The sequence below is a fragment of the Bubalus kerabau genome, chromosome 1, assembly GCF_029407905.1.
Source record: "Bubalus kerabau isolate K-KA32 ecotype Philippines breed swamp buffalo chromosome 1, PCC_UOA_SB_1v2, whole genome shotgun sequence".
NCBI lineage: Eukaryota > Metazoa > Chordata > Mammalia > Artiodactyla > Bovidae > Bubalus > Bubalus kerabau.
In genome coordinates, this window is record NC_073624.1 from 193,693,304 (window position 1) to 193,720,204 (window position 26,901).

General features: G+C 38.0%; 1 protein-coding gene across 1 annotated transcript in view; it reads right to left on the reverse strand.

Moving 5' to 3' along the window:
- Positions 1 to 8,810: 8,810 nt before the first annotated feature.
- SLC27A6 (solute carrier family 27 member 6) overlaps positions 8,811 to 26,901 on the reverse strand; it is a 90,967-nt gene continuing 72,876 nt past the window's right edge. The window contains exons 6-10 of the mRNA XM_055548421.1: positions 21,009 to 21,099; positions 17,381 to 17,579; positions 16,278 to 16,375; positions 14,964 to 15,094; positions 8,811 to 9,389 (exon numbers count right to left, since the gene is read on the reverse strand). Coding sequence (XP_055404396.1) covers positions 9,213 to 9,389; positions 14,964 to 15,094; positions 16,278 to 16,375; positions 17,381 to 17,579; positions 21,009 to 21,099 — 696 coding nt within the window. The 3' untranslated portion in view covers positions 8,811 to 9,212. The remainder of the gene's footprint in view (positions 9,390 to 14,963; positions 15,095 to 16,277; positions 16,376 to 17,380; positions 17,580 to 21,008; positions 21,100 to 26,901) is intronic.

Consider the following 26,901-nt stretch of genomic DNA (forward strand, 5'->3'; position numbering starts at 1 on the left):
CCACACAGTCAAAGGCTTGAGTGTAGTCAATGAAGCAGAAGTAGATATTTTTCTGGAATTCCCTTGCTTTTTCTATGATCTAGCAGATGTTGGGAATTTGATCTTGGGTTCCTCTGCCTTTTCTAAATCCAGCTTGTACATCTTGATGTTCTCAGTTAACATACTGCTAAAGCCTAGCTTGAATTTTGAGTTTTTTTTTTTTTTTAATTTTGAGCACTTGACGAATTTTGAGCATAATTTTTCTAGCATGTGAAATGGTTGCAATTGTATGGTAATTTGCGAATATACAAGTCACCATCTGGGAACAAAGTCATTTTCATAGTACTTGAAAAATATAAGTCTAAATTGCCTTTCTTTGGGATTGGAATGAAAACTGATGTTCCAGTCTTGTGGCCACTGCTGAGTTTTCCAAATTTGCTGGCATATTGAGTGCAGCACTTTAACAGAATCATCTTTTAGGATTTGAAATAGCTCAGCTGGAATTCCATTACCTCCACTAGCTTTGTTCATAGTAATGCTTCCTAAGGCCTACTTCACTTCACACTCCAGGATTGCTGGCTGTAGGTGAGTGACCACATCATCATGGTTATCCACATCATTAAAATTCTTGTCTTTGTTTCAACATTTTGATCATTTTCCATTGGCTGACCTGTCTATCCATGAACCAGGAACACACAGCTTTAACTACTGAGTGTTTATGAAATGTTTTAATATGAGATATGCCTCATTATCGGAGAAGGCAATGGCACCCCACTCCAGTACTCTTGCTTGGAAAATCCCATGGACGGAAGAGCCTGGTGGGCTGCAGTCCATGGGGTCGCTAGGAGTTGGACACAACTGAGCGACTTCACTTTCACTTTTCACTTTCATGCATTGGAGAAGGAAATGGCAACCCACTCCAGTGTTCTTGCCTGGAGAATCCCAGGGACGGGGGAGCCTTGGTGGGCTGCCGTCTATGGGGTCGCACAGAGTCGGACACGACTGAAGTGACTTAGCGTAGCATAGCATAGCATGCCTCATGGCTCATCCTTTTGCAAAATTATCTTAGATACTTTTGCCTGTTTATTTTTCTACACATACTTTAAAATCACCTAGTTCTAGTTTAGTCTAGTCCTGTTTCTAGAAACAGGAAGTCTTTTTAAATGTGGGAAATAACAGGTCATATTTATATACTAAGGAAAATAATTGAATAGAGAGGAGAGATTAAATTCAACAGATAAAGGAAGATAATCAGGAAGAATTCTTAAGTTGGGGAAGAGAAGATGACTTCCAGAACATAGAAGGTAAGAGCTTTTCATAGTAAAAGGAACGTTCATTCCACAGCAAGAAAAATGAAAGTAAGTGGCATGTGGACTTACAATTTTTCAAGTGCTATGAAAACGACAGTGTTCCCAGATGGTGACTTGTATATTCTCAATAAGTGTGAGGCAGGCTATCAACTGAATGCAGTGGGGTGGATGTGGACTGGAAGATTGGGAAAGCATGGAGAAGTATGATATAGTAAAGAAAACATGAGCAACCAGTTGGTTTAATGAAGATTGGGACTGAATCTTAGAGGAGATATTTAAAATGCAAGTTCCCAGGACCTATACCCAACAGAGTTCCTGATTCAGTAGAGTTGGGGGAGCACCTGAGAATCTACATATTAAAAGATGCACAAATGAGTGTTGCTCACTCTGACCCTGAGAATCATGGCCTCTTGTTGGACGCCGAGGACTGTGGCAATAAGGGCTTCCTGTAGTAATCAGATGAAGAGGAGAAATCATCTCTCTTCACAAGGTCAGGCTGTGCTGACTGGGAAATGCAATCACACTTTCACCCTTTTACCTCATTGTTGAAATATGACAGAGTACACAGATGGTAATCATACAGCTATGCCCCTTTCTCCAGAAGGAAGTGAGTCAAATAGTTTACATGGATGAAATGTCAGTTTAAATCAGGAAACCAAAATTCTGACTAAGGAAAAGACAATGAGAGCACTGCAAGAGGTCAATAAACTCCACAGACATTTTTAATATTGCATATTAACTTTGACTTTTAACTTGGTGAAGATGTTACCCAGAGCTTTCCGGTCTGAAAACTACAGCCCCGATGATAAATCCTTTCACCAGTAAAAAAAAAAAAAAAAAAAAAAAAAAACAAAACAGGTGTAACAAATCATGAAAGATCATCAAAAATGTGGTTCAAACTTGGTTTCTGTTATATATTTTAAAATTTACTTGCAAAGTAACTGAAATGTAGGCAGAATTAATAGCCAGAGTGTGCTTCCTCAAGAAGATAAAACTCATGTATGAAGTTTATAAAAAATACCAATTTTTTTAATTCTTCTCTTGAACTATCTTAATTCATCTTATTTAATGTCAAGAAGTGATATAATCTACAGGGAAGTAAAATATATTGAAAGAGAAGATGACAACCTAAAAATTATTTCTACTGAGAAAGGTTGAGTATATTACATTTTCTCCTATAATAACGCAATTCAATTCTCTGCTATCTTATGCTTTCCTTAGAGATGTCAAGATAGTTAACTTTTAAGCTCTCTTAAAAGTATACATAAGCAGAGTTTTTCAATTCAAATGACACAGAGGATATAGAGTAAAAAGTAAAAACCCACCCATTGCCCATCCAATTCTATACTTCTTAATCAATTAAGTCTATTTGAAAATGTCCTTGCAAATATTTGTATTTCTCAATGTATTTTTAACAAATGATACTCTCTGCAAACTCTATACTTACTCATATAACATGGAAATGATTCCACGTTACCACATACTGACATTTTAGTCACATCTTTGCAATCATTGCAGAGCACCACAAAATATAGATTCTACCCATATTTATTTAGTTTTCTCTATCTTTAGATTGTCTTCAATTAATAATATTGCCCTGAATTGAATCTAATCTAACATAAAAACTGGCTCACTATCAATAACTTTTTATTCCTAGGAGTAGAATAGCTGGGTCAAAGTTATATGCATTTTATATTCTGACAGGTACTATTCTCCAGAAAGTTGCACTCATTTATAGGCCTACCAACAATACCTATAAGAGTTCTATTTTTAGTATGCTGCCAGCTCTAGACCCTCCTATCTTCATAATTGTTCAACTCTCATTGGTAAAAAGTATCTCATCCTTATTTTAAGTTGCAGTTTCCTAATTTGTAAAGAACTTTAAGATTTCTCTCCCCAGTGCTTCATAAATATCTATAATTTTTCCAATGAATTTCACATTGTCTGTGCTATAATTATTATTTGCATTTTGCTTTTGTTTAGTCACTAAGTTGTGTCCAGCCCTTTCTGACCTATGGATTGCAGCCCACCAGACTCCTCTGTTCACTTCCCAGGCAAGAATACTGGAGTGAGCTGCCTTTTCATTCTCATGGGATCTTCCCAATCCAAGGATCAAACCTGCATCTCCTGTGTTTCCTGCATTGGCAGGTGGATTCTCTACCACCATGCTACTTGAGTAGTCTCTTTTGATCCTTTGTATTTCCATGGTGTCCATTGTAATTTCTTCTTAGTTTCTAATTTTATTGATATGAGCTCTTTACCTCTTTTTCTTGATGAGTCTGGCTAAAGGTTTATCAATTTTATTTATCTTATCAAAGAACCAGCCTTCAGTTTCATTGATATTTTGTATTGTTTTCTTCATCTCTATTTCAATCATTTCTGCTCTAATCTTTATAATTCCTTTCCTTCTACTAATTTTGTGTTTTGTTATTTTTCTCTAGTCGCTTTCGGTGTAAGGTTAAGGTTGTTGATTTTAGATTTTTATTTACTGAGATTTAAGTAAATAATTCAAGTAAATTATTAAGTAAATAATTTAAGATTGTATTGCTATAAACTTCCCTCTTAGAACGGCTTTTGCTTTTGTCCCACAGGTTTTATATCACGTGTTTTCATTTTCATCTGTCTCTAGGTATTTTTTGATTTCCTCTTTGATTTCTTCAGTAATCCATTGGTTGTTTAGTTCAGCTCAGTTCAGTCGTTCAGTCATGTCTGACCCTTTGTGACCCCGTGGACTGCAGCACACCAAGCTTCCCTGTCCCTCACTAACTTCCAGAGCTTGCTCAAACTCATGTCTAACTAGTCAGTGACACCATCCAACCATCTGGTTGTCATCCCCTTCTCCTCCTGCCTTTAATCTTTCCTAGCATCAGGGTCTTTTCCAATGAGTTAGTTCTTTGCATCAGGTGGTCAAAGTATTGGAGCTTCAACATCAGTTCTTCCATACTATTTAGCTGCCACATGTTTGTGTTTTTTAGTTGTTGTTTTTTTCTTGTAGTTGATTTCTAATCTCATAGAGTTGTGGTAGGAAAGGATGTCTCATATGATTTCAATTTACTTAATTTTACCAAGGCTCACTTTGTTGTGCAGCATGTGATCAAGCCTGGAGACTGTTTCATGCGCACTTGAGAAGAATGTGTATTCTGATGCTTTGGGATGGAATGCTCTTTAAATTTCAATTACTTCCATCTGGCTTAATGTGTCATTTAAAGCCAGTGTTTCCTTATTGATTTTCTGTCCAGATGATCTGCCCACTGATGAAAGTGTTAAAGTCTCCCACACTGGCTGTGTTACTGTTGATTTGTCCTTTTATGGCTGTGTGTATCTGCCTTAAATATTGAAATACTATGTGCAAATTTATTAATAATTGTTATATCTTCTTCTTGGGTTGATCCCTTGATTATTATGCAGTTTCCTTCTTTGTCTCTTGTAACAGTCTTTATTTCCAAATATATTTTGTTGGATGTGAGTATTACTAGTCCAGTTTTCTTTTGATTTTCATTTTCATGGAATACTTTTTTCCATCTCCTCACTTTCAGTCTGTATGTCTTCCTAGATCTAAACTGGGTCTCTTGTAGGTAGCATACATACAGGTCTTATTTATATATCCATTAAGTCAGTCTATCTCTCTTGGTTGGAGCACTTAATCTCTTTAAGACAATTATTGGTATGTATTTTCTTATTGCCATTTTGTTCATTGTTTTGGATGTATTTTTTATAGGTCTTTTTTCTTCCCTTCCTCCTTTGTTCTCTTCTCTTGTGATCTCATGACTAACTCTAGTATTATGTTTGGATTCTTTTTTTATTTTCTGTGTGTATCCATTGTAGATTTTCAATTTGTTGTTACCATGGGATTTTGATAAAGCAGTCTATATATAGCCAAGATTGTTTTAAGTGGCTGGTCTTTCCACTTCAAAGGCATTTCCAATATTCTGCATTTGTGCTCTCCTCACAATTGCTGGTTTTGATATCATACTTGTGTATGAATTATTTCCTACCTTTACTATATGATTGTCTTCACCAGTGAGCTTTTCCATTCATAATTTTCTTGTTTCTACTTGTGCATTTTCTTTTTCACCTAGAGAACTTCCTTTAATACTTGTTGCAAAACTGGTCTGGTGGTGGTGAATTCTCTTAGCTTTTGCTTGTCTATAACCTTTTTGATTTCTTTGTCAAGTCTGAATGAGAGCCTTGCTTGGTAGATTATTCTTGGTTGTTCTATCTTTTCATCACTTTAAATATATTGTGCCCTTCCCTTTCAGCCTACAGAGCTTCTGCTAAGAAATCAGCTGGTAACCTTATGGGAATTCTTTTATACATTATACATTGCTTTTAATGTTTTTTCTTCATCTTTAATTTTTGTCACCTTGATTGCTATGTGTCTTGCTTGCTCCTCCTTGGGTTTATCCTTCCTGGGACTCTCTGTGCTTTGTGGACATGGGTGACTGTTTAATTTTTCATGTTGGGGAAGTTTTTGGCTACTATCTCTTCAAACACTTTCTCAGTTCCTTTCTCTCTCTCTCTTTTCCTTCTGGGACCCCTTTAATGCAAATTTAGGTGCATTTAATGGGGTCGCAAAGAGTCAGACATGACTGAGCAACTGAACTGAACTGAACTGAACTGACACAGCCTGACACAGGTCTCTTAGACTTTCTTTGCTTCTAATCATTCTTTTTGCTTTATTCTGTTCCATAGCAGCAAATTCTACCATTCTGTCTTACAGGTTCCTTATCCATTTTCCTGCCTCTGTTACTTTGCTATTGATTTGTTCTAGTGTATTTTTCATTTCAGTTATTGTATTGTTCTTCTCTGTTTGTTCTTTAGGTCTTTGTTAAATATTTCTTTTATCTTCTCAATCTGCTCCTCCATTCTTCTTCTGAAATTTTGGGTCATCTTCATTATCATTATGCTGAATTCTTTTTCCAGTAGATTGCTTACCTCTACTTCATTTAGTTGCTCTGGGATTTTACCTTGTTCCTTCATCTAGGACATCTTCCTCTGCTGTCTCATTTTATGTGACATTCTATGACTGAGGTTTTTGTTCTGTGGGCTGCAGAGTTGTAGTTTTCCTTGCTTCAGGTGTCTGCCCTCTGCTGGATGAGGCTAAGAGGTTTGTGCAGGTTTCCTGGTGGGAGGGACTGGTTACTGCCCAGTGGTGGGTGAAGTTGGGTCTTGTCCCACTGGTGGGCAGGGCTGTGTCAGGGAGCTTATTTATTGAATAGCTGAGTGCTGATGAAGACTTTAAGCAGCCTGTTTGCTGATGGGTAGGGTTGTGTTCTCTCCCTATTGGTTATTTACCCTGACGAGTCCCAACACTGGAGCCTACAGACTGTTGTGTGGTGTTACATCTTGATAAGAAAATGGTGACCTTCAAAAGGATTCACACCAATGAGTACTCTCCAGAATTATTGCTGCCACTGTCTTTGTCCCAGCAGTGAACTGCACCCGCCCCCCATGCCACCCTCCAACCTGCACCTTCTCAGAAGACCCTCCAATAGTAGCAGATAGGTATGGTCCAGTTTCTTATGAAGTTGCTGCTTTTCCCCCTGGGCTTTGGTGTGCATGAGACTTTGTATGCATCTTCCAAGAGTGTTTTGTTTCCCCCAGTCCTGTGGAATTCCTGAGCTCCAACTCCACTGACCACCAGAGCCAGATCCTCTGGGGGTTTCTCCTCCCAATGACAGACCGCTCCCTGCCCCCCACCACCCCCAGTATAGGAAGCCTACTGTAGGGATCAGAGCTTTTAATTTTGTGGGAAAACTTCTGTGTAATAATTATCTTCCAGTTTGTGGGTGGCTCACATGGCATGTATGGGCTTTGATTTTATCATGATTGCACCTCTCCTACCATCTTGTTGTGGCTTATTCTTTGTCTTTGGATGCAGGGCATCTTTTTTGGTAGATCCCACTGGTTTTTTGATGATGGTTATTCAGCAGTTAGCTGTATTTTGGTGTTTCTACAAGAAGAGGTGAGCTCATGTTCTTCTACTCCACCATCTTGTCTCTCAATCTAGTCTTCAAAGATTTTAAGGAGCTATGAATTAGTATAAAAAAAAAGTTCATTCAAATTTATAGCATTTTAATCTAAATTTAAAAATATAAACATAAAAGCAAAACAGTTTTTTAATGGGAAAGATAAATAACAGTCAGATAACCGATACAAAAATTAAATAAAACTTTCATTTACTTAATAAATTTTTAATAAAGACAATAATCCATTTTCATTTACACAGTAAGAGCATGGATACCCTTAGATTTATTTAACTTTTTCTATTCCTATTGATTTAAAATTTTTCTCTTAAAATTATGGATTTTTTCAAAGTTGACATTATTTTCCCTTTCATTTTCATCATTAGAAAGTATGACCTTTTGTTTATATGCTACTTATGATTAATCTTTACATTTAAAAAATATTTTACCTTTATAATATATACATTTTTCTAATAATGCCAAAAAGGAACTATCTGCAACTTCTCTTCCAGCCAAAATAAACATTTAGCATGGGGAAGCAACAGGATGCAAAGCTAACTTTCCTTCTGGTTGTACAGAGAATTAGGTTTATGGGCAAAGGAGTTGCCTGCTGGGCCTGATTTTTTTCTTCTTCTTTTTTAACTTCCAATTTGTACTGGAGTTTAGCTGATTAACAATGTTGCGAGAGTTACAGGTGGACAGCAAAGGGACTCAGCCATACATGTACAAGTATTCATTCTCCCCCTAACACCCCTCCCATACAAGCTGCCACATAACACTGAGCAGAGTTCCCTGTGCTATACAGTATTTTAAGACCAGCTCCACCACCCACTCCTGAGGAAGTTAGCTTACTTTGATAAGAGAGTCTTTCACCTGCTTTTGGCTTCAGGCAAACTCTGGAGCCTGGTGCTTTCAGATGGAGATAAGTACCACTGTGATTATTACACAACTCTTGTGATACATTTCCTGGTTAACTACTCAGAAAACCTGTTCACATTCAAGCCTTTATGCATCTGATCTTGGTGTTAACACATGGGTCCTATTCTAGTGTATCATTTCCCTGTACTGTTGGTGGTTTCTATAGCTCTGTTGAGGGTTTACCTCGTAGCTCGGTCAGTAAAGAATCTCCCTGCAATGCAGGAGTCCGCCTGCATTGCAGGAGACCTGGGTTTGATTCCTGGGTCCAGAAGATCCCCTGGAGAAGGAAATGGCAACCCACTCCAGTATTCTTGCCTGGAAAATCCCATGGACTGAAGAGCCTGGTGGGCTCAGTTCGTGGGTTCGCAAGAGCTGGACGTGACTTAGCAACTAAACCACCACCAGAATAGCTCTGTTGGATTTTAGCATCAACTTGATCCCATTTATATATCTTCCCCAAATTCCTAAATGCTTGGGGCTTACCAGTTTTCCTGCTTTATTGTTTCATATTTTTACATTTCTTCTAGCCTCTTCATGTGAATTTAGGAAAGGGGATACAGGAATGCATGCATTTAGTCAGTTACCTTCCTTTGAATGAAAATTTACAATTAAAAACATCAAAACAAAACCTCAAAACTCACCTTAATAAGGATAGTTTTATTGAGTTGTAAGACAGGGCACATAAAAATCAAATATTTGAGTAAAATTCAACCCTTCACTCAAAACTAGAAATTTTAAATATTAATATGTACATTTTTAGCATGTGTCTAAATTGTTAACCACTTGTTTATTATTTAAAAACTTTAAGGCAGATATTTACTTATGCACTGGATTCCCATATAGATAAAAAGAATAATCAACTGAAGTTTGTTATCAATTGAGACAAGTGTAAATTATTACTTAATTAAGGAAAAACTGTTTAATATTAAGGAAATACAGCACATGTATAATTAATGTCAGTCCCCCTTTTCATATTAAAGAATCACTCTTCTCTCATTCCTCCTAAGCAGCATATGAAAATCCCATATATAAAAACATCTTAAAGTTTGATCTTCCCTAATATTATCTGATCATAAATTTCTTTGGTCAAGGGAATATATGATTTTTTCAAGTTATCCATGAAGTAAAGTGGGTCAGAAATTTTCAATGGACTAAATCCTTCTTCCACCAACTGAAACTTCTGTAGTTTGAATGTTCCTGTTGCTTCCATCTTTTCCTATAAAGCAATGACCTGGATTAGTGGAATCATTTAACATTACCTATAATATACAAATAAAATATTCAATAATACAGAGCATAATATTTAATTATAACATTTTTATGTCCAGTAAGCATCTCTATTTTTACTACTAATAATTTAACATTAAAATTTTTTAGATTTTTAAATTCTAAGTGCCCTTTAGAACACTTAAATCTTTACCTTGATTTTCCTGTAAACTTCATTCAATATATAAGAAGTATGAATATAGTTACTAATTGATTACAACTGATTACAAACATGTCTAAAACATATAGATTTATCTCTCCAGTCCAACATCAATACAATACCATGTACAAAGAATGCTACTAGACTGTAAGGAGATAAAAGTTACAAAAGACAGCAATCTATTCCACAAGGAATAATCCTGCAAGAACCAGAGAGTATAAGGAATAATCTAAAACTTGGGTTCCCAAACTATACACCGAGGTGCTTCATGGTACCTCAGTGAATTGCCAGGGTCTCCATGGGATATTTAAATTTTTCAAGGTAAATCCAGTGACATCTGATATCACATAAGAAAACTACTGGCTCAAGGTACTGAACAGTTCACGGTTTCAATATTAGTTTGTGATACATTTTTTCCCATGATGTCATGTCTCTGGGAAATAGGGTTTTCAGTGGTTGCTATCATAAAAAGCAAGCATAACCAAAAATCAATGTGGAGTATGGAATTAGTCTGGTCCTGTTCAATATAATGTAACTCCAAAATTTGAGGAGCTGTGTAATACCCAACATAACATCTCCTTAATACATCTGATTATTTAAATATGAAATAAAAGCATTTTCTTTCCACTTATATGCATTATCTTTACAAATAGCAACTAATTTATTAGACCTAAATATTTATTTTACTTTGTCCTAACTACTGAATAAATGAATGCTTAGGTATTTCTTTTGACCCAAGTGAAGTCGCTCAGTCATGTCCGACTCTTTGCGACCCTATAGACTGTAGCCCACTAGGTTCCTCCATCCATGGGATTTCCCAGGCAAGAATACTGGAGTGGGTTGCCATTTCCTTCTCCAGGGGATCTTCCCAACCCAGGGATTGAACTTGGGTCTTCTGCATTGCAGACAGATGCCACAGGGAGGCTGTAGGTTTTGACCCAAGAGTGCTATGAAATAATTACTAAGGTGCTATGGATCTAGAAAGCTTATGAATCTTTGCTTTAAGGAATTTAAAGGAGACAAGGAATTTAAAGGATCTGTGTGGTAGTTTCAGGCATAAAGAAGCAACCTTGTTTTAAGTCAGATAACATGTAGGGTCCATATAACTCACAGGTTCTATGAGTAGTTTGGCCATTTTTACACATCCTTATGAGCTAATTCAACTAAATCTACTTCTCTTTGAACCTTCTTCTCTAATCTCATCCCCTACCCCACACTGTCATCACAGAATTAGATGTAACTGTGTAGAAGCATATATTATTTTTTCTCTTTTAGAAAACTAGAAGTTCACTACATAAAATTTGATGTTCTGCCTTTTTTTTTTTAATAACAAAAATATTATACTAGATATTTTTCTCCAGATTAGGTAATTTTCATCAAAATATCACAATTTAATGGTTTCATAAGAGTTCCTCTAATTATAATATGCTAATTAACCTTACACTTGTTATTGAACTTATAGAGAACAGAAAAAAAAATTTACTACTATAAAGAATAACATTTTATACATAACATTTGTGCATCTTTAGTTATGTCCTAAGAGTAAATTTTTGGAACTGAAATTACAAAATCAAAATATATGCAGATTCTAAGAGTGTGATCACACATTTACCAAATTATTTTCTAGAGTGATGATAGCAATTTGTTCTTCCATAAGCAGACTGAAAGGACCGGTTTAACTGCATCTAGGCCATAATGAGTAATATCACATTTAAAAATTTTTTGTACATTCATTGGCAAAAGGATCCTTTTAAAATATGTGCTAAATAAAATTTTAATAAGATAGTCATCCTATTCATTTTGCCAGATGTAACTTATACTTTTGCATTACTTAGATCAGATAATTTATTAATTTATTTATTAAATTATTTATTTATTTATTAAATAATTGTGCTGCCAACTATCATGCACTATGCATGACATTATAGCAAATACTATAATAAACATAAAACTCATGGATCATGCGTTTTAGGTGTTTAATGATTCTAAAATATCTTCTAAATTTGTACAAGACTGACTTAATCTTTGGAGGAGTCTTGTGCCCAAAATATTTCTTCTGATTAATGATCGTGAATTTTAAGTTGCCCTTGGAGATACATGTTTAAAATATTATTTGATCCATCAACTTTCTACTCCATTAAAATATATTCTTCTGGGGCAAGATGGGAGGGACAGAAGAGAGCTGGGTGGAATTATAAGAGAGTAACAAGAGGGAGCATTGTGGTAGTAGAATTGTTCACATCTTGACTATGGTAATTGATAAAAGCCATAAAGGTTATAAAAATGTAAGGAATGATACACACATACACACAAATGAGTACAAGTAAAAACAGAGGAAATTTTAATGAGTGGACTGTATCATTATCAATATTCAATAATCATTGTGAAAAATGGAACCATTAGAGGAAGCTAAGTAAAAGGCACAGATGATTTTTCTGTATTGATTTTTACACATGCATGTGTATCTACAATTATTTCAAAAATTTCAATTAAAAATGTGTTACTTCTTCTTCATAATGACTGGAGAATTCCATGGACTGTAAAGTCCACGGGGTCACAAAGAGTCGGACATGACTGAGCGACTTGCACTTTGGACTACATTTATCATTTCAGAGCATTGCTATAAAAATAATCTGAGATAATATATGTAAAAGCTCTTAAAATATAATGTCAATGGAGATGTATCTGTGACAGTTTAGATGAGACATCTCATTGACCAAGCAGTGACTTGGCCACAGCAATTACTGAGCAAATACTTTAAAAAAACAATATTAAGTCAGCTGTTGCTCTCTTAGGGATCTAACAGTGATATGACACATAAACCCAGAAAAATTCTACATGATTATGTTAAGATAAGAAATAGTTGAGCTATTTCAAATCCTAAAAGATGATGCTGTGAAAGTACTTGACTCAATATGCCAGCAAATCTGGAAAACTCAGCAGTGGCCACAGGACTGGAAAAGGTCAGTTTTCATTTCAATCCCAAAGAAGAGCAATGCCCAAGAATGCTCAAACTACTGCACAATTGCATTCATTTCACATGCTAGCAAAGTAATGCTCAAAACTCTCCAAGCCAGAGTTCAATAGTACGTGAATGGTGAACTTCCAGATGTTCAAGCTGGTTTTAGAAAAGGCAGAGGAACCAGAGATCAAATTGCTAACATCTGCTGTATCATCGAAAAAGCAAGAGTTCCAGAAAAACATCTACTTTTGCATTGCTAACTTCACCAAAGCCTTTGATTGTGTGGATCACCACAAACTGTGGAAAATTCTTAAAGAGACAGAAATACAAGACCACCTGACGCTCTTCCTGAGAAATCTGTAATGCAGGTCAAGAAGCAACAGTTAGAACCAGACATGGAACAACAGATTGATTCCAAATCAGGAAAGGAGTACGTCAAGGCTGTATATTGTCACCCTGCTTATTTAACTTATATACAGAGTACATCACGCAAAATGCTGGGCTGGATGAAGCACAAGCTGGAATCAAGATTGTTGGGAGAACTATCAATAACCTCAGATACTCAGATGACACCACCCTTATGGCACAAAGCGAAGAACTGAAGAGCCTCTTGATGAAAGTGAAAGAAGAGAGTGAAAAAGTTGGCTTAAAACTCAACATTCAGAAAACCAAGATCATGGCATCTGGTCCCATCACTTCATGGCAAATAGATGGGGAAATAATGGAAACAGTGACAGACTTTATTTTGGGGGGGGGCTCCAAAATCACTGCAGATGGTGACTGCAGCCATGAAATTAAAAGATGCTTGCTTCTTGGAAGAAAAGCTCTGAGCAACCTAGACAGCTTATTAAAAAGCAGAGACATTACTTTACCAACAAAGGTCTGTCTAGTCAAAGCTATCGTTTTGCTAGTAGTCATGTATGGATGTGAGAGTTGGACTATAAAGACAGCTAAGTGCAAAGAATTGATGCTTTTGAACTGTGGTGTTAGAGAAGACTCTTGAGAGTCTCTGCAAGGAGATCCAGGGAGTCCATCCTAAAGGAGATCAGTCCTGGGTGTTCATGGGGAGGACGGTTGCTGAAGCTGTAACTCCAATACTTTGGCCACCAGATGTGAAGAACCAACTCATTGGAAAAGACCCTGATGCTGGGAAAGATTGAAGGCGGGAGGAGAGGGGGACAACAGAGGATGAGATGGTTGGATGGCACCACTGATGCAATGGACATGAGTTTGAGTAGGCTCCAGGAGTTGGTGATGGACAGAGAAGCCTGGCATGTGCAGTCCATGGGGTTGCAAAAAGTCAGATACGACTGAGTGACCGAACTGATGTTAAGAGATGTTGAGGACTAGTTTTGGGAAGTTATTTTTGAGGCATAGTATTATATGAATAAATGGCTGAATAAATGAGCTTGCAAAGTTACCTAGTAGCTGAGTAAATTTGCTTTCTTTTTACTGGACTTTTCTCCAGCAACCTAACAAGAGAGGGCCCATCTCGCACAGGACTTCTCTCTCAGATGGTAAAGAATCTGCCTGCAATGCAGGAGACCCAGGTTTGATCACTGGGTCAGGAAGATCCCCTGGAGAAGGAAATAGCAACCTACTCCAGTATTCTTGCCTGGAGAATCCCATGGATAGGGGAGCCCGGTAGGCTACAGTCCATGGGGTCACAAAGAGCTGGACACGAGTAAGCGGCTAACACACACACACACCTTTCAAAACAAATGAGTTCAGAATTCCCCCAAGATATATAGTCACTGAGGGAGACTGGACAGAATGAGCATAAAAATTAAAAGCAAAATTGCTTAAAGTCAGTTGCCTTGAGGGTCTACACACATTCTGCAGATACTCTGAGGCGGCCTGGTGGAATCTAATTTTAGATATACAGCATCAAGTATCTTCATAAAGCGCAAAAGCATGTGTAAGATGTCGGTTTGTCTTGCCTCCATCACGGGGACCATTATTTATCCAGATTGAAGAGGAGGAGGGCAACAAATAGGACAAGGGCAAAGACGCTAGCATTTTATTGTGCAAGACCCTGATGCTGGGAGGGACTGGGGGCAGGAGGAGAAGGGGACGGCAGAGGATGAGATGGCTGGATGGCATCACTGACTCGATGGACGTGAGTTTGAGTGAACTCCGGGAGTTGGTGATGGACAGGAAGGCCTGGCGTGCTGCGATTCATGGGGTCACAGAGTCGGACACGACTGAGCGACTGAACTGAACTGAACTGTCTGTAATTAGGCTTCAAATATGGCATAAATTAGCATCCTAAGACTTTTCATTGTTCTTGAAATTTCCTAATAAAAACAAAATGAACATATTGTCTAAGTGGTAAGTATTATTTTGTAATTAAACTATCTTGTAAATTCCTGGTCTTAAATTTTAGGGGTAGGTAAAATTACCTGCATCCTTAAAAATTGTGGACAGGCGTAAGCTGGTAAAAATGTAACAACTTGCTCATAAACTTTTTCCAAGTCTAAAGACATGTTTGGTTTTAAAGTAATAGAAGCCATTCCTGCTTTTCCTTCATAACCTGAAAAAAAAAAAAGTTTGTAATAGAGTTAGTTTTACAAGCAGTAGGTGAATTTAAAAAAACCCTGTTCATTATACACTGTTACAAATATAGACATTACATCTATTGCATTAATAACAATGCAACAGTAGCATGAATGAGTGGGTCTTTCCTTAAGCTTATGATTTACTCTCTAGAAATGATTTAGGAAAGAGAAAGTGCAGAATCTATGTTTAATTACCTACACTTCAAAAATGAAATAGATGGAATAGAAAACACAATAAATTACCCATAATTTGTATGCCATTGCTATTAATATGAAATATTAACAGGAAACATTTTAAAGACAAATATATTTTTTTAATGTCATGTTAAGTATCAATGAAAAAAATAAGAAACTAGAGACTGATATTTCCATGACTAAATTCACAGATCGCTTACTGCTTAACATCCCATCTTTTTCACCAGGGGTTCGGAATTTCTTGTAGCATTTCCCCAGGACCCAGAGACTATTAAACAGACTTTTTTTTTTTGCTGCCCCATCCAAACATCCCCACCATCAGTATCCCCTGCACATGCAAACATCAGTTGGAACATACTGTCATTTGTTAGAAAAAAACAACACAGAAACATGGTGAAGGGAATAGCTATACTGTGATTTCAAGTTGGTTACTTCTCTTTGCCATTTTCACCAAAATGAGACAATACTCATATACATATTTATAAAGTTGAGGCCAAACAGGTTTTAAAATAATTTCTGAAAAAGATTCAACTTAACTACAAGTCAATGTTATTAAACATTTAAATTAGAACATGTTCCTGTTTAGTGGTATGTATAAACCCTAGTCATCTAGTCATTACACATTGTGGTATGTATAAATTCTAGTCATTTCTCTCATCATCAAGAGAAAAATAATAGGCCACTGAAAAGCTGTAACTATTTCTAGCACTAAATACCTTGACCATAGTTTTCAAAAGATCTGCTTAAAAATACACACATACATTAGAATGCAATTGGTACCATTTCCCAGGTGTGACCATGAAGTTTGCTAGCTTGGGGTTATGACATCACTTTGCCAGCCCAAACTAAGACATCTTAATATGTGAAAAATGAAAGGTTCAATTAGCAAGATTGTTGCAAATGAAAGAAAAGTTTCATTTCATTCTAAGAATCCCTCCCATACCTGAAACCAGGTATTCATACCTGGCACAACCACACCATAGACATTTGCTTCCTGTATGAAATCCAGCATTCCAATGATAGCACCAACCTCTGTGGTTGCTACATTTTCCCCTTTCCACCTAAACAAAAACAAGTTCCAGTTAATACCCCTATATGTTAAGAACGAGGCACCCAGTTTTAAGTTTCGGTGCCCTGCATTTGGCTCTGTGCAGGCACCTAATTACCAAAAATAATGGCAGTTTTCAAAATGAAAGACATTTCTAAGGAAGAACTTTGTAAGTCAGCAAAATCAGTATCTGGTTTTCAGTTAAAATTACTTTATCTTATTGTATACCAATTGTTGTCTTATTGGTATAAATTGCTCACTGTAAATGTTTTTTTAAATGTCATAAAAATAACTACAAATCTCTCTGCTTTGTAATATATTGATAATAACAGTTAAGTACAAAGCATTCTCTATCTATAATGATAGAAAACCTGAAAGGAAAGTTATAGTCTTTCAGCTAATTGCACCTCTTTAATTTCTAGGGATTAACCTCTTTGGCTCTTTTAATGCATATGAATGAATATTTTTAAAAAATGATTTTGCATAAGATGCCCTTCTAACATGACACAAAGAAGGTGAGGAAAAAGGATGTTTCTGGACTGTCTATAATCTGGTCCTCCACTGTTCTACAGTCATTGATTAGAAAGCAAAATAAATTAATAAGCCTAAGATAAAGAATTTAAAAAACTTATAAGAAAGATAAATTTTGCTGTTTCTTTATTTTTGCCATGAAGTCAAGAATTAGACAGTATTTGACTGTTTTTCTGTTTTAACCCTGCAATTTAGACTTCACATCAGTCTGCCAGTATCATATTCTAAAAAAAAAAGTCACTGATTCGGACCCAAGTGATCCAAATGATTCATTAAGTTAATTATAAAAATGACATCAAAATGTAACATATGTTTCAATCTAGAAACAGGTGGGCAGTGAATTTTTAAACGGGGAGCCATTACTGAGATAAAAGCACTCTGTGCCCTGCAGGTAGAGAGCAGGTGGTGTATAATGTTTCCACGGAGCCTGCCTCAGAGCAGTGTTCACAATCGAAAAACAAGCTTTGCAACCAATGCTATTCCATACCTGAAAGTGTCTCCAATCCGGTCCCAAAAATAAAGGAAATTCTCCTGGTCTTGGACCATTAAATCTCCTGTGTTAAAGTAAACATCTCCTTTCTTAAAAACATCACAAAGCAGTTTCTTTTCTGTCTGCTTCTTATTCCCAGCATAGCCAAAGAAGGGATTCTTTTCATTCACTTGAGAAATGAGAAGTCCAGGTTCCCCTGAGAGAGAGGCATTTTCAGTGATGTGATTAAAACTATTATTCCACACACTATGTGTGTGCCCTGTTACATCTGACCAATGCATCCAGTGTAGCTTATCCTTCCTTCCTTCCTCTGAACTTATTTTTATTATATTTGACATCAATTACTCTGGGTGCCTAAGTCTAGCACACCCTTTTACAGACTACCAAAGTATAAATAACTCTGGAAAAGCTAACAAAAAGGAAATAGAATGTAAAAAAAGTAATTTTAAATTTATTTTACATCCTGAGAGGATTCACTAATGGCTATGTTTTTGGATTACATAGATTCCAACACCAATAATAATGGCCATAATATAAATAACAATGAAAATGATGATTTTAAATAAGATTATGATGGTGGCAATATTTATTTATTGGGCACTTACTATGGAGCAACCCCCATGGGAAATGCAACTGTCATTACTCTTTCAGAGAGAGTCTTTGAAGTTGATCAATATAATCCCTATTTCACAGGGAAGGTGTTAGGGCCCAAAAGAGTGAAGTATATTAGTAAAATTCAACAGATAGAAAGGAAGGGGCCTAGAACTCAAATTCAGGTCTCTATGATCTTTCTGTATAATATTAGATTTTATTTAATTGGTATGTTATTAAAAGTTTAAGAAAATGCTTATTCCTCTGGAAATCCTCAAAAGAGGAGATAAGCCATGAATTTTTTTGCTTTTACTTATATTTAGACACATTACCTAAAATAATTTTTAATCAGGTATAGTCAAATTAATCAAGATATTGCTCAGCATTCAGAAAGGTAAAAAGCTACGTCTAATAGTAGAAGACAAAGGAGACCAGCAATTACTTCCCCAGAAGATTTCAAGGCCAATGACTTATTGTGGCCACTGTGAAGACAGTTAACATCTGTGTGATGAGTCTGATGAGGTTATATTCCAGCAAACTCTAAAATAGTTTCTGTTATTTTAACACTCTTTCCAACTCTTGCTGCTTTCACTCCTTCTGGACATTGAGGGTTCCCAGGGCACAAGCCATTTGCTGAAACTCGCCTGCCCTGCTTCAGCAGAGACCACTCACTACCAATACCATCATCATCATCATCACTGCCATTGGTACACTTTAGGAGCACTTTCTGGGTACCAGTCACTATTCTGAGAAGTTTACATATGTATTCCATCTCCGTCTCATCAGAAACCTATTGAGTCAGGCCCTCTTATTATCTTCATTTTTTAGGTGAAGAAACTGAGGGGGAAAAAATAGCTCAGTTGGTAAAGAATCCTCCTGCAATGCAGGAGACCCTGGTTCAATTTTGGGGTTGGAAAGATCTGCTGGAGAAGGGATAGGCTACCCATTCCAGTATTCTTGGGCTTCCCTTGTGGCTTAGCTGGTAAAAAATCCACCTGCAATGTGGGAGACCTGGGTTAGATCCCTTGGTTGGGAAGATCCCCTGGAGAAGGGAAAGGTTACCCATTCCAGTATTCTGGCCTGGAGAATTCCATGGACTATATAGCTCATGTGGTCCCAAAGAGTTGGACACAACTGAGTGACTTTCACTTTCACATAGCTGCCAAATGTTGAAGTTTTTTTCAACCACCTCCATCTGACTCCATGCCTCCCTCCATCTGACTCCAGGGCTTCCCTGACAGCTCAGTTGGTAAAGAATCCACCTCCAATGCAGGAGACCCCAGTTCGATTCCTGGGTTGGGAAGATCCCCTGGAGAAGGGATACGCTACCCACTCCAGTATCCTTGGGCTTTCCTGGTGGCTCAGCTGGTAAAAAATCCACCTGCAATGTGGGAGACCTGGGTTCTATCCCTGGGTTGAGAAGATCCCCTGGAGAAGGGAAAGGCTACCCACTCCAGTATTCTGGCCTGGAGAATTCCATGGACTGTAAAGTCCATGCAGTTGCAGAGTCGGATACAACTGAGCGTCTTTTACTTTCACTTTCATCTGACTCCAAAGGTTCTCCTCCCTTGCTTATTCCATCCATCTATATTTCCTATATACATTTCAGAATTTTCTAAGCCTCTTATATTTTCCTTAAAATTTATATTTTTTTCTTTTTCTTCTTCAGGACACAGGTGATACTTCCTTACCTGACAAATTAATTATTGCAAATGCTTAAAAAGGTTAGAGTGTATTCTTATCTTTCCCTCTCAGGAATAATTTATGAAAGACACAATGATTTTGTTTTGGAGGGGCCACATTGCGTGGCATGTGGGATCTTGGTTCCCTGACTAGGGAGCGAGCAAACCCATGCCTCACTGCAGTGAAAGCACAAAGACACAACACTTCAATGGGAAAAAAACTGAGCAAACCTTTTCAAGAACTGCAAAATTATAAAGTGGATATTTGGCGACAATCTGCTTCTAAAAAACCCTGAAATTTCATAAGCAGTTTGGGGATCCAAGTTCCAATATCACATATTATGATAAATATAATAAATAAAACACACTAGAACAGTGTGGATAAACAAAGGTCTTTTCAATCTCCTTAGAAGAAACTGTCTATGGAGTTGAATTAGAAAAAAACATTTGATAAATGCTCTTAGACCTGAAATTCAGAGGATTGGAGTATTTGCTTTTTAATACATAAGGCTCATCTTTTTGTCCAATCTTTAGGTAGTGTGGGGCGGAGGGGAGGCAGGGAACAGGTCTATGAACTTTATCTCCATATTCGAAGGCATCTTCTGAAATACAGTTGAAACATTATGAGGCAATAAAAAGTAACTATGGCCTGATTTTCTCAGACTAGATCTCAAAGCAATTTTAAGGGCACATCTCTACATTTAATTTTCTACCTTCATTATATGCAGCTGCTAGTTAATTGGGGCACTTGCTTTGATTAAAAATTTTCTAACCCAAAACTATAAGAAAGACTAGCTTGGAGAAGGAGGAGCTGGATGATGAAGAGAAAGGGAGGGAGGTAACAAGCTACATGCCAGGCCTTCCACGGGGCTCTGCAAACATCATCTCTTTTAGCTGTCAACAGCAACCTAATGAAAAAATGTTGTCACTGCTACCCCACATATAAAGAAAATGAGACTTTGATGAGTTAAGTGATTTGCGCAGAGTTGGATAGTTTCTAAGTGTGAGAGCCCAGATTTAAATCCAAGTCTGTCTCACTTTCCTCTGTACATAGAATCATAAAGTGCCATTCATTTTTATATCTTGATGACATAGGACATTAGACATATGCGACTGTAGGAGTGGTGGATTAAGAAAACTTTAAGCCCAACAGTAATCACTTGAAAATTTTTGTAATTACCATCTGAGTGACCCACATGGGGCCTCTAACTTTTAACAATTAAACCATTCTACTTGCACTAAAAATCCAAATACATATCAGAAATAACCACTCTTTCTTTTCTAAATTCAGTAACTAAAGAGAAATTCAGAAAATTTACCTGAAGAGGCATCTTCAAATACATTAATCTTACCTTTTTTCACATCACTGCACCAGCCCTGCTCATCTCTAATGGGTTCATCTTTCTGAAAATCATACTTTATCAAGTGAAAAGTGAAAAAAAGCTGCAAAAGCAAAATTAAACAAAAACAAAATTTAGTAATTTATTTGTGCGGTAACATCCACTGGTAGGAGATTTTAAGTTCAGTCAGTTGAAATACTGTTTGTGTCAATTGACTGAACTTTAAACCCTGATGCTGGGAAAGATTGAAAGCAGAAGAAAGGGATGACAGAGGACGAGATGGTTCAATGGCATCACCGACTCAATGGACATGAGTTTGAGCAAGCTTCAGGAGATAGTGAAAGACAGGGAAGCCTGGCATGCTGCAGTCCATGGGGTGGCAAAGAGTCGGTCATTACTGAGAGACTGAACAACAACAAGAACAATTGAAATATAGAATTAGAATGTGGATTTACTGAAACCAAGTAAGCTTTCCTGGTAAAAAAATTAAATGAATATTTCAAAATCAAAATTGAAGTTGTTAGTAACCAGCACTCCTGTACTGGCATTCACTTTCACTTCTTTTATGTTGCATATTACCTTAGAAAAGTTTTACTAGTTTTAATCTTGAATGAATACCAGGAAGCAATCTGTGCACTAAATCACATACTTTGCTAACTACAGTTAAGAGGACCACTTTCTTGCCTTCTCTTTTTTGCAATCTTTCAAAACATCCTTTGAAATGGAGATTTTAATAGAACTAAAATGTAAACTGGGAAGATCTCCTGGAGAAGGAAATGGCAACTCACTGTAGTATTCTTGCCTGGGAAATCCCATGGACAGAGTAGCCTGGCAGGCTATAGTCCATAGGGTTGCAAAAAGAGTCAGACACAATTTAGTGACTAAACAACACAATAGATACTATGTGAATGCAAGGATTTTGCTGTATATTTTAACTTATCATCCTCTGAGAAGGGATTAGATGCCTTAAAAGTACTGTTTTTGTCATTTACCTCGGCCTTTTCCCCAGTCTTTCACCTTAATGTCTTTAAACTAACCCTCAGCACTTCTGCACACTATTGTGTAGGATGGGGATTTTTTGGAACACACTTTTCACACCAGGAAACAAGCTAGTTGGACATCTCTCCTTGACTCTCCATATTTTCTTCTCCTCTGCTCCTGTAACATTCATATTACCATATCATACAGATTCACAGAGCCTCAAAATCTGAGCGTGGGAGAGAACTGTAGGTTGGTTCAATCCAACTCCCTCATGTTATACATAAGAAAATTGAGGTTTTCCCAATCAATTAAAAAAGCAATCTTATTTGAACCAGCACACAGTAAACTAAAACGAAGGTAATAAATTAAAGAACAAAAAACAAACAAAAAAAAACAAGGACAAATAAAAGAGAGCAAGAGAGACGGAGGAGCCTGAGGAAGAGGAGAGAAACTAACATAGAACAAAGGAGAAAAGATGGATAAGATCAATGAGCTCAATGTAATAATACTATTTACTATCAAAGACTAAACACCACTATCTCTGGATAATCAACATGTGACCACAATCACAATTCAAATGAGCTAATGAATTTCAATTAAATACAAAGGAGAGCAACTAATAGTAACTGAGTACTTACTGTTTTCCAGTCACTGTGCAAAGAGCTTTTAGTTTAATCATTAAACATACTATGAGGTAGAAGTTAATATTATCCTGTTTTAAGATGGGGACCAATGAAAGAGAGAGCAAAGCAAAATATATTGTTACTCTAGACATAAAGATTCTTGTTCCAATGCAAGCTTGCATCTTGTTGGTTTTTGTCTTTAATTGGCATAACAAGAGACTGGCCGCTTTCTAATAACTGGTAAGAAAAAAGATTCCAGAAACTCCAGAATTGCATTTGTCATTTTGGCCAAACAAGAACAGAACTTTGTTTATTACCCATCTTTCTCTCTCCTGTTTTACCTGTTTTAGCATGCTTTATATCTTGACAAATTTGCCCAGCAACTGGTAATATCAGCTTTAACTTTATTTCTTTGAGATTAATTTAGCAACCACATGCATGAGTAAGATTCATTCTGCATCAAATCACTGTCAGTGCACTCCTTATTCGATACAGGGGACTTGATGGTCAGAAATCAAGTAATTTTATAATACAAATGAAATTTAAACATATCATAGCATCTTCTAGAAGTAGCGAGGATGAGAGTATTAAGTCTCAGCTATAAGGATTTCTACTTTTTTTTTCTTTACCTTCAAGAGGTTTCAGAGGTTACAAAAATGGTAACAACACAAATAAAAAGTAGATGCCACATTTTAATATCTCCTGAATGTATACATACAGGTGTAGGTATAGGAAAAGGTATGCCTGTCTAGAACACAGCTGCAAGGGGTCTCATTTGTAACTGTCTAGGCAAATGGGTCCCCAGAACTGGGTGGCACTCACCTGTGTGGCTGTGCACACTGGCCTTAGAGTTCCCACACCTGTATGCTTATGCATATTCAAATTTGTAAATTCAGAAGTTGGAAAGGGAACACAAAAATTATTTCCTCTATTAATACATGAGTATACTTTGAATCCAGAGAAAGTGACTTGTCAAAGTCAAAAAGTCACGTAGTGGCAGAGCTAGAATTAAGTCCCTAGGTACAGTGATTCCAATTTGGGATGTTTGGCCTCAACATTATACCACATTGCCTAAACCTGTACATTACAAGCTCATTTATCCTACACACACAAATATAAACTTCCCATCTGTTATATATTTATATATAGTAACATGTAATATTATATAGAGTTGGGCCATTATGAATACATATTTCTAGGTGCAACAGCATAGTTCAGATTGGTTCACAGAGTTATATTTTAAAAATAATCATTTGTGGGGGAGAGTCCCAAAACAGCAGAGGAATAGGATGGGGAGTTCACTTTCTCCCCCACAGATTCATTAAAAGATCATTTGAATGCTGAGCAACTTCCACAAAACAACTTCTGAATGCTGGCGGAGGACACTAGGCACCCAGAAAGGCAGCCCATTCTCTTCAAAAGGAGGAAGGACAAAATACAAAAGACAAAAAGAGGGACATAAGAGTTAGGGATGGAGACCCGACCTGGGGAGGGAGTCGTGAAGGAGAAATTTCCAAACAGCAGGAAACCCTCTCACAGGCGGGTCTGTGGGGAGTTTTGGCATCTCAGAGGGCAACATAACTGAGAGGAAAGAAAAAAAAAGCCCACAGAATAGGTGCCTAACTGCAACTCCCAGCAGAGAAGTAGCCCAGACGCTCGCATCTGCCACCAGCAAGCAGGGGCTGGACAGGGGGGCGTGGGTGGCATTATCAGTTCTTAGGGTAAGGACCAGACCTGAATGCCCTGAGGACAATCTGAGGGAGCTAATGTGAGATAGCAGCCCAAACTGTGGGATTTCCAGAGAGGGAAAACAAAAGAGAGAGAGAGAATTTGACCTGAAAAAGGCTCTAACTCACAGCCTGGCCCATGCACTAACAAAGGATTGAGCGAACACCAAAGGAGAGCAAGCCGGCTGCGTACAGGTCCCTCCCCGCTGCGGGAGGCAGAGAAGCATGCGAGCGACAGCCAGAGCTTGAAGGCAAGGGGCTGCTCCAATCTCAGCTCCAGATACCCAGAGATCAGCATCCTCCACCAAACTGTGAGCAGGCTCTCAGTTGCTAACCATGTCTTCCTGGGATTTTGGATGGTTGACATCTGCCAGAAGGGTCACAGCTTGATATCAGCTCCCCAGAGGACATACATGGCGCACCTGAGATGATGCTCTCACAGCACACCCGGGAAACCAAGCGGCCAGGGCCGGGGAGGTGATTAAGATGTACAGCCTACCTGGGATAGTGCACTCACCAAGCACCTGGTCACCTGAGCTGCTCAGACCTGGGAAGGGCACAAAATGCACGCCCAACTGAGTCTGTGCCCTTGCAGAGTACCTGAGAACCTGAACCTGAGCAGCTTTGACCTGGGAAGTGCGTGAAATGCAGGGCCCACTGTGGGCAGTGCCCTGCAGAGCACCCTGGAGCCTGATCAGTGTAGACCTGGAAAGCATATGCCGCTGTGAGCTGGGGCAAACCCAGTGTGGTCCATCCACTGTGAGCACTCCCCACACATGCCAGTGATATTTGTTTGCAGTGTTCCTCCCTCCCCACAACACAACTGAACAAATGAACCTAAATAAGAGACCACCCTCACCCCCTCAGACACCGGAAATTAGACACCAAAAGATTTTCAAACAGAGGAAGCCAAAATAAACAAAGAAGAGGGAACCACTCTGGAAGTGACAGGTGCAACAGATTAAAACCCTGCAGTTAACATTGACTAAGCATTGGAGGCGGAGAAGGCAATGGCACCCAACTCCAGTACTCTTGCCTGGAAAATCCCATGGACAGAGGAGCCTGGAAGGCTGCAGTCCATGGGGTCGCTAAGAGTCAGACACGACTGAGCAACTTCACTTTCACTTTTCACTTTCATGCACTGGAGAAGGAAATGGCAACCCACTCCAGTGTTCTTGCCTGGAGAATCCCAGGGACAGGGGAGCCTGGTGGGCTGCCGTCTGTGGGGTCTCACAGAGTCAGACACGACTGAATTGACTTAGCAGTAGCAGCAGTAGCAAGCATTGGAGGGGGCCTATAGACCTTAAGAACAAGTACAAGCTGGAACAAGGAACTATCTGAAACTGAACTGACCCCACACTGCCCACAACAGCTCCAGAGAAATTCCTAGATATACTTTTACTATTACCACTTTAAAAATTTTTTTAAGTTCTTTATTACTTCTTTAATTTTCATTTTTATAACCTACTATTACCTTACAAAAAAAGACCCTATATTTAAAGCAAATTTCATATACATATTTTTTATAATTTTTGTGATTGATTTTGTTTTCTATTTTTAATATTGTATTCTTGAGAGTCTAAACTCTAGATTTTTATTCTTTGCTTTTTGGTATTTGTTACCAATTTTGCACCTTTAAGAATCTTATCTTCAGTATACATTCTCACTTAGGGGCGTGATTACTGGCTTGATTGCTCTCTCCCCGTTTGACCCTTCCTTGTCTCCCCCAGATCACCTCTATTTCCTCCCTCACCCTTCTCTTCTCTACTTAACTCTGTGAATCTCTCTGGGTGTTCTGGGCTGTGGAGAACACTTAGGGAATTGATCACTGGTTAGATTGGTCGCTCCCCTTTTGACTCCCCCCTCTTTTCCTCCTAATCACCTCTATCGCCCTCCTTCTTCTTCTCTTCTCCATGTAACTCTGTGAATCTCTCTGGGTGTTCCAGACTGTGAACACATAGGGAATTGATTATTGGCTAGATTGCTCTCTCCCCTTTTGACTCCCCCTCTGGAGATCCAACCAGTCCATCTTAAAGGAGATCAGTCCTGGATGTTCATTGGAAGGATGGATGCTGAAGCTGAAACTCCAATACTTTGGCCACCTCATGCGAAGAGTTGACTCATTGGAAAAGACCCTGATGCTGGAAGGGATTGGGGGCAGGAGGAGAAAGGGACGACAGAGGATGAGATGGCTGGATGGCATCACCGACTCGATGGACATGAGTTTGGGTAAACTCTGGGAGTTGGTGATGGACAGGGAGGCCTGGCATGCTGCAGTTCATGGGGTTGCAAAGAGTCAGACATGACTGAGCGACTGAACTAACTAATTAACTTCTCCTCCTGGTCCTCTGTGAATATCTGAGTATCCCTCACTGTGGAGAATAGAATTGTTTCACCATTAACCTAGATGTTTTATCATCTGTGTTATATGGGTAGAGAAGTCTTGAGGCTACTGTAAGAATAAGACTGAAAACCAGAGGCAGGAGGCTTAACCTCAAAACTTGAGAACATCAGAGAACTCCTGATTCCAGGGAATAGTAATAGACAAGAGCTCATCCAAAAGCCTCCATACGT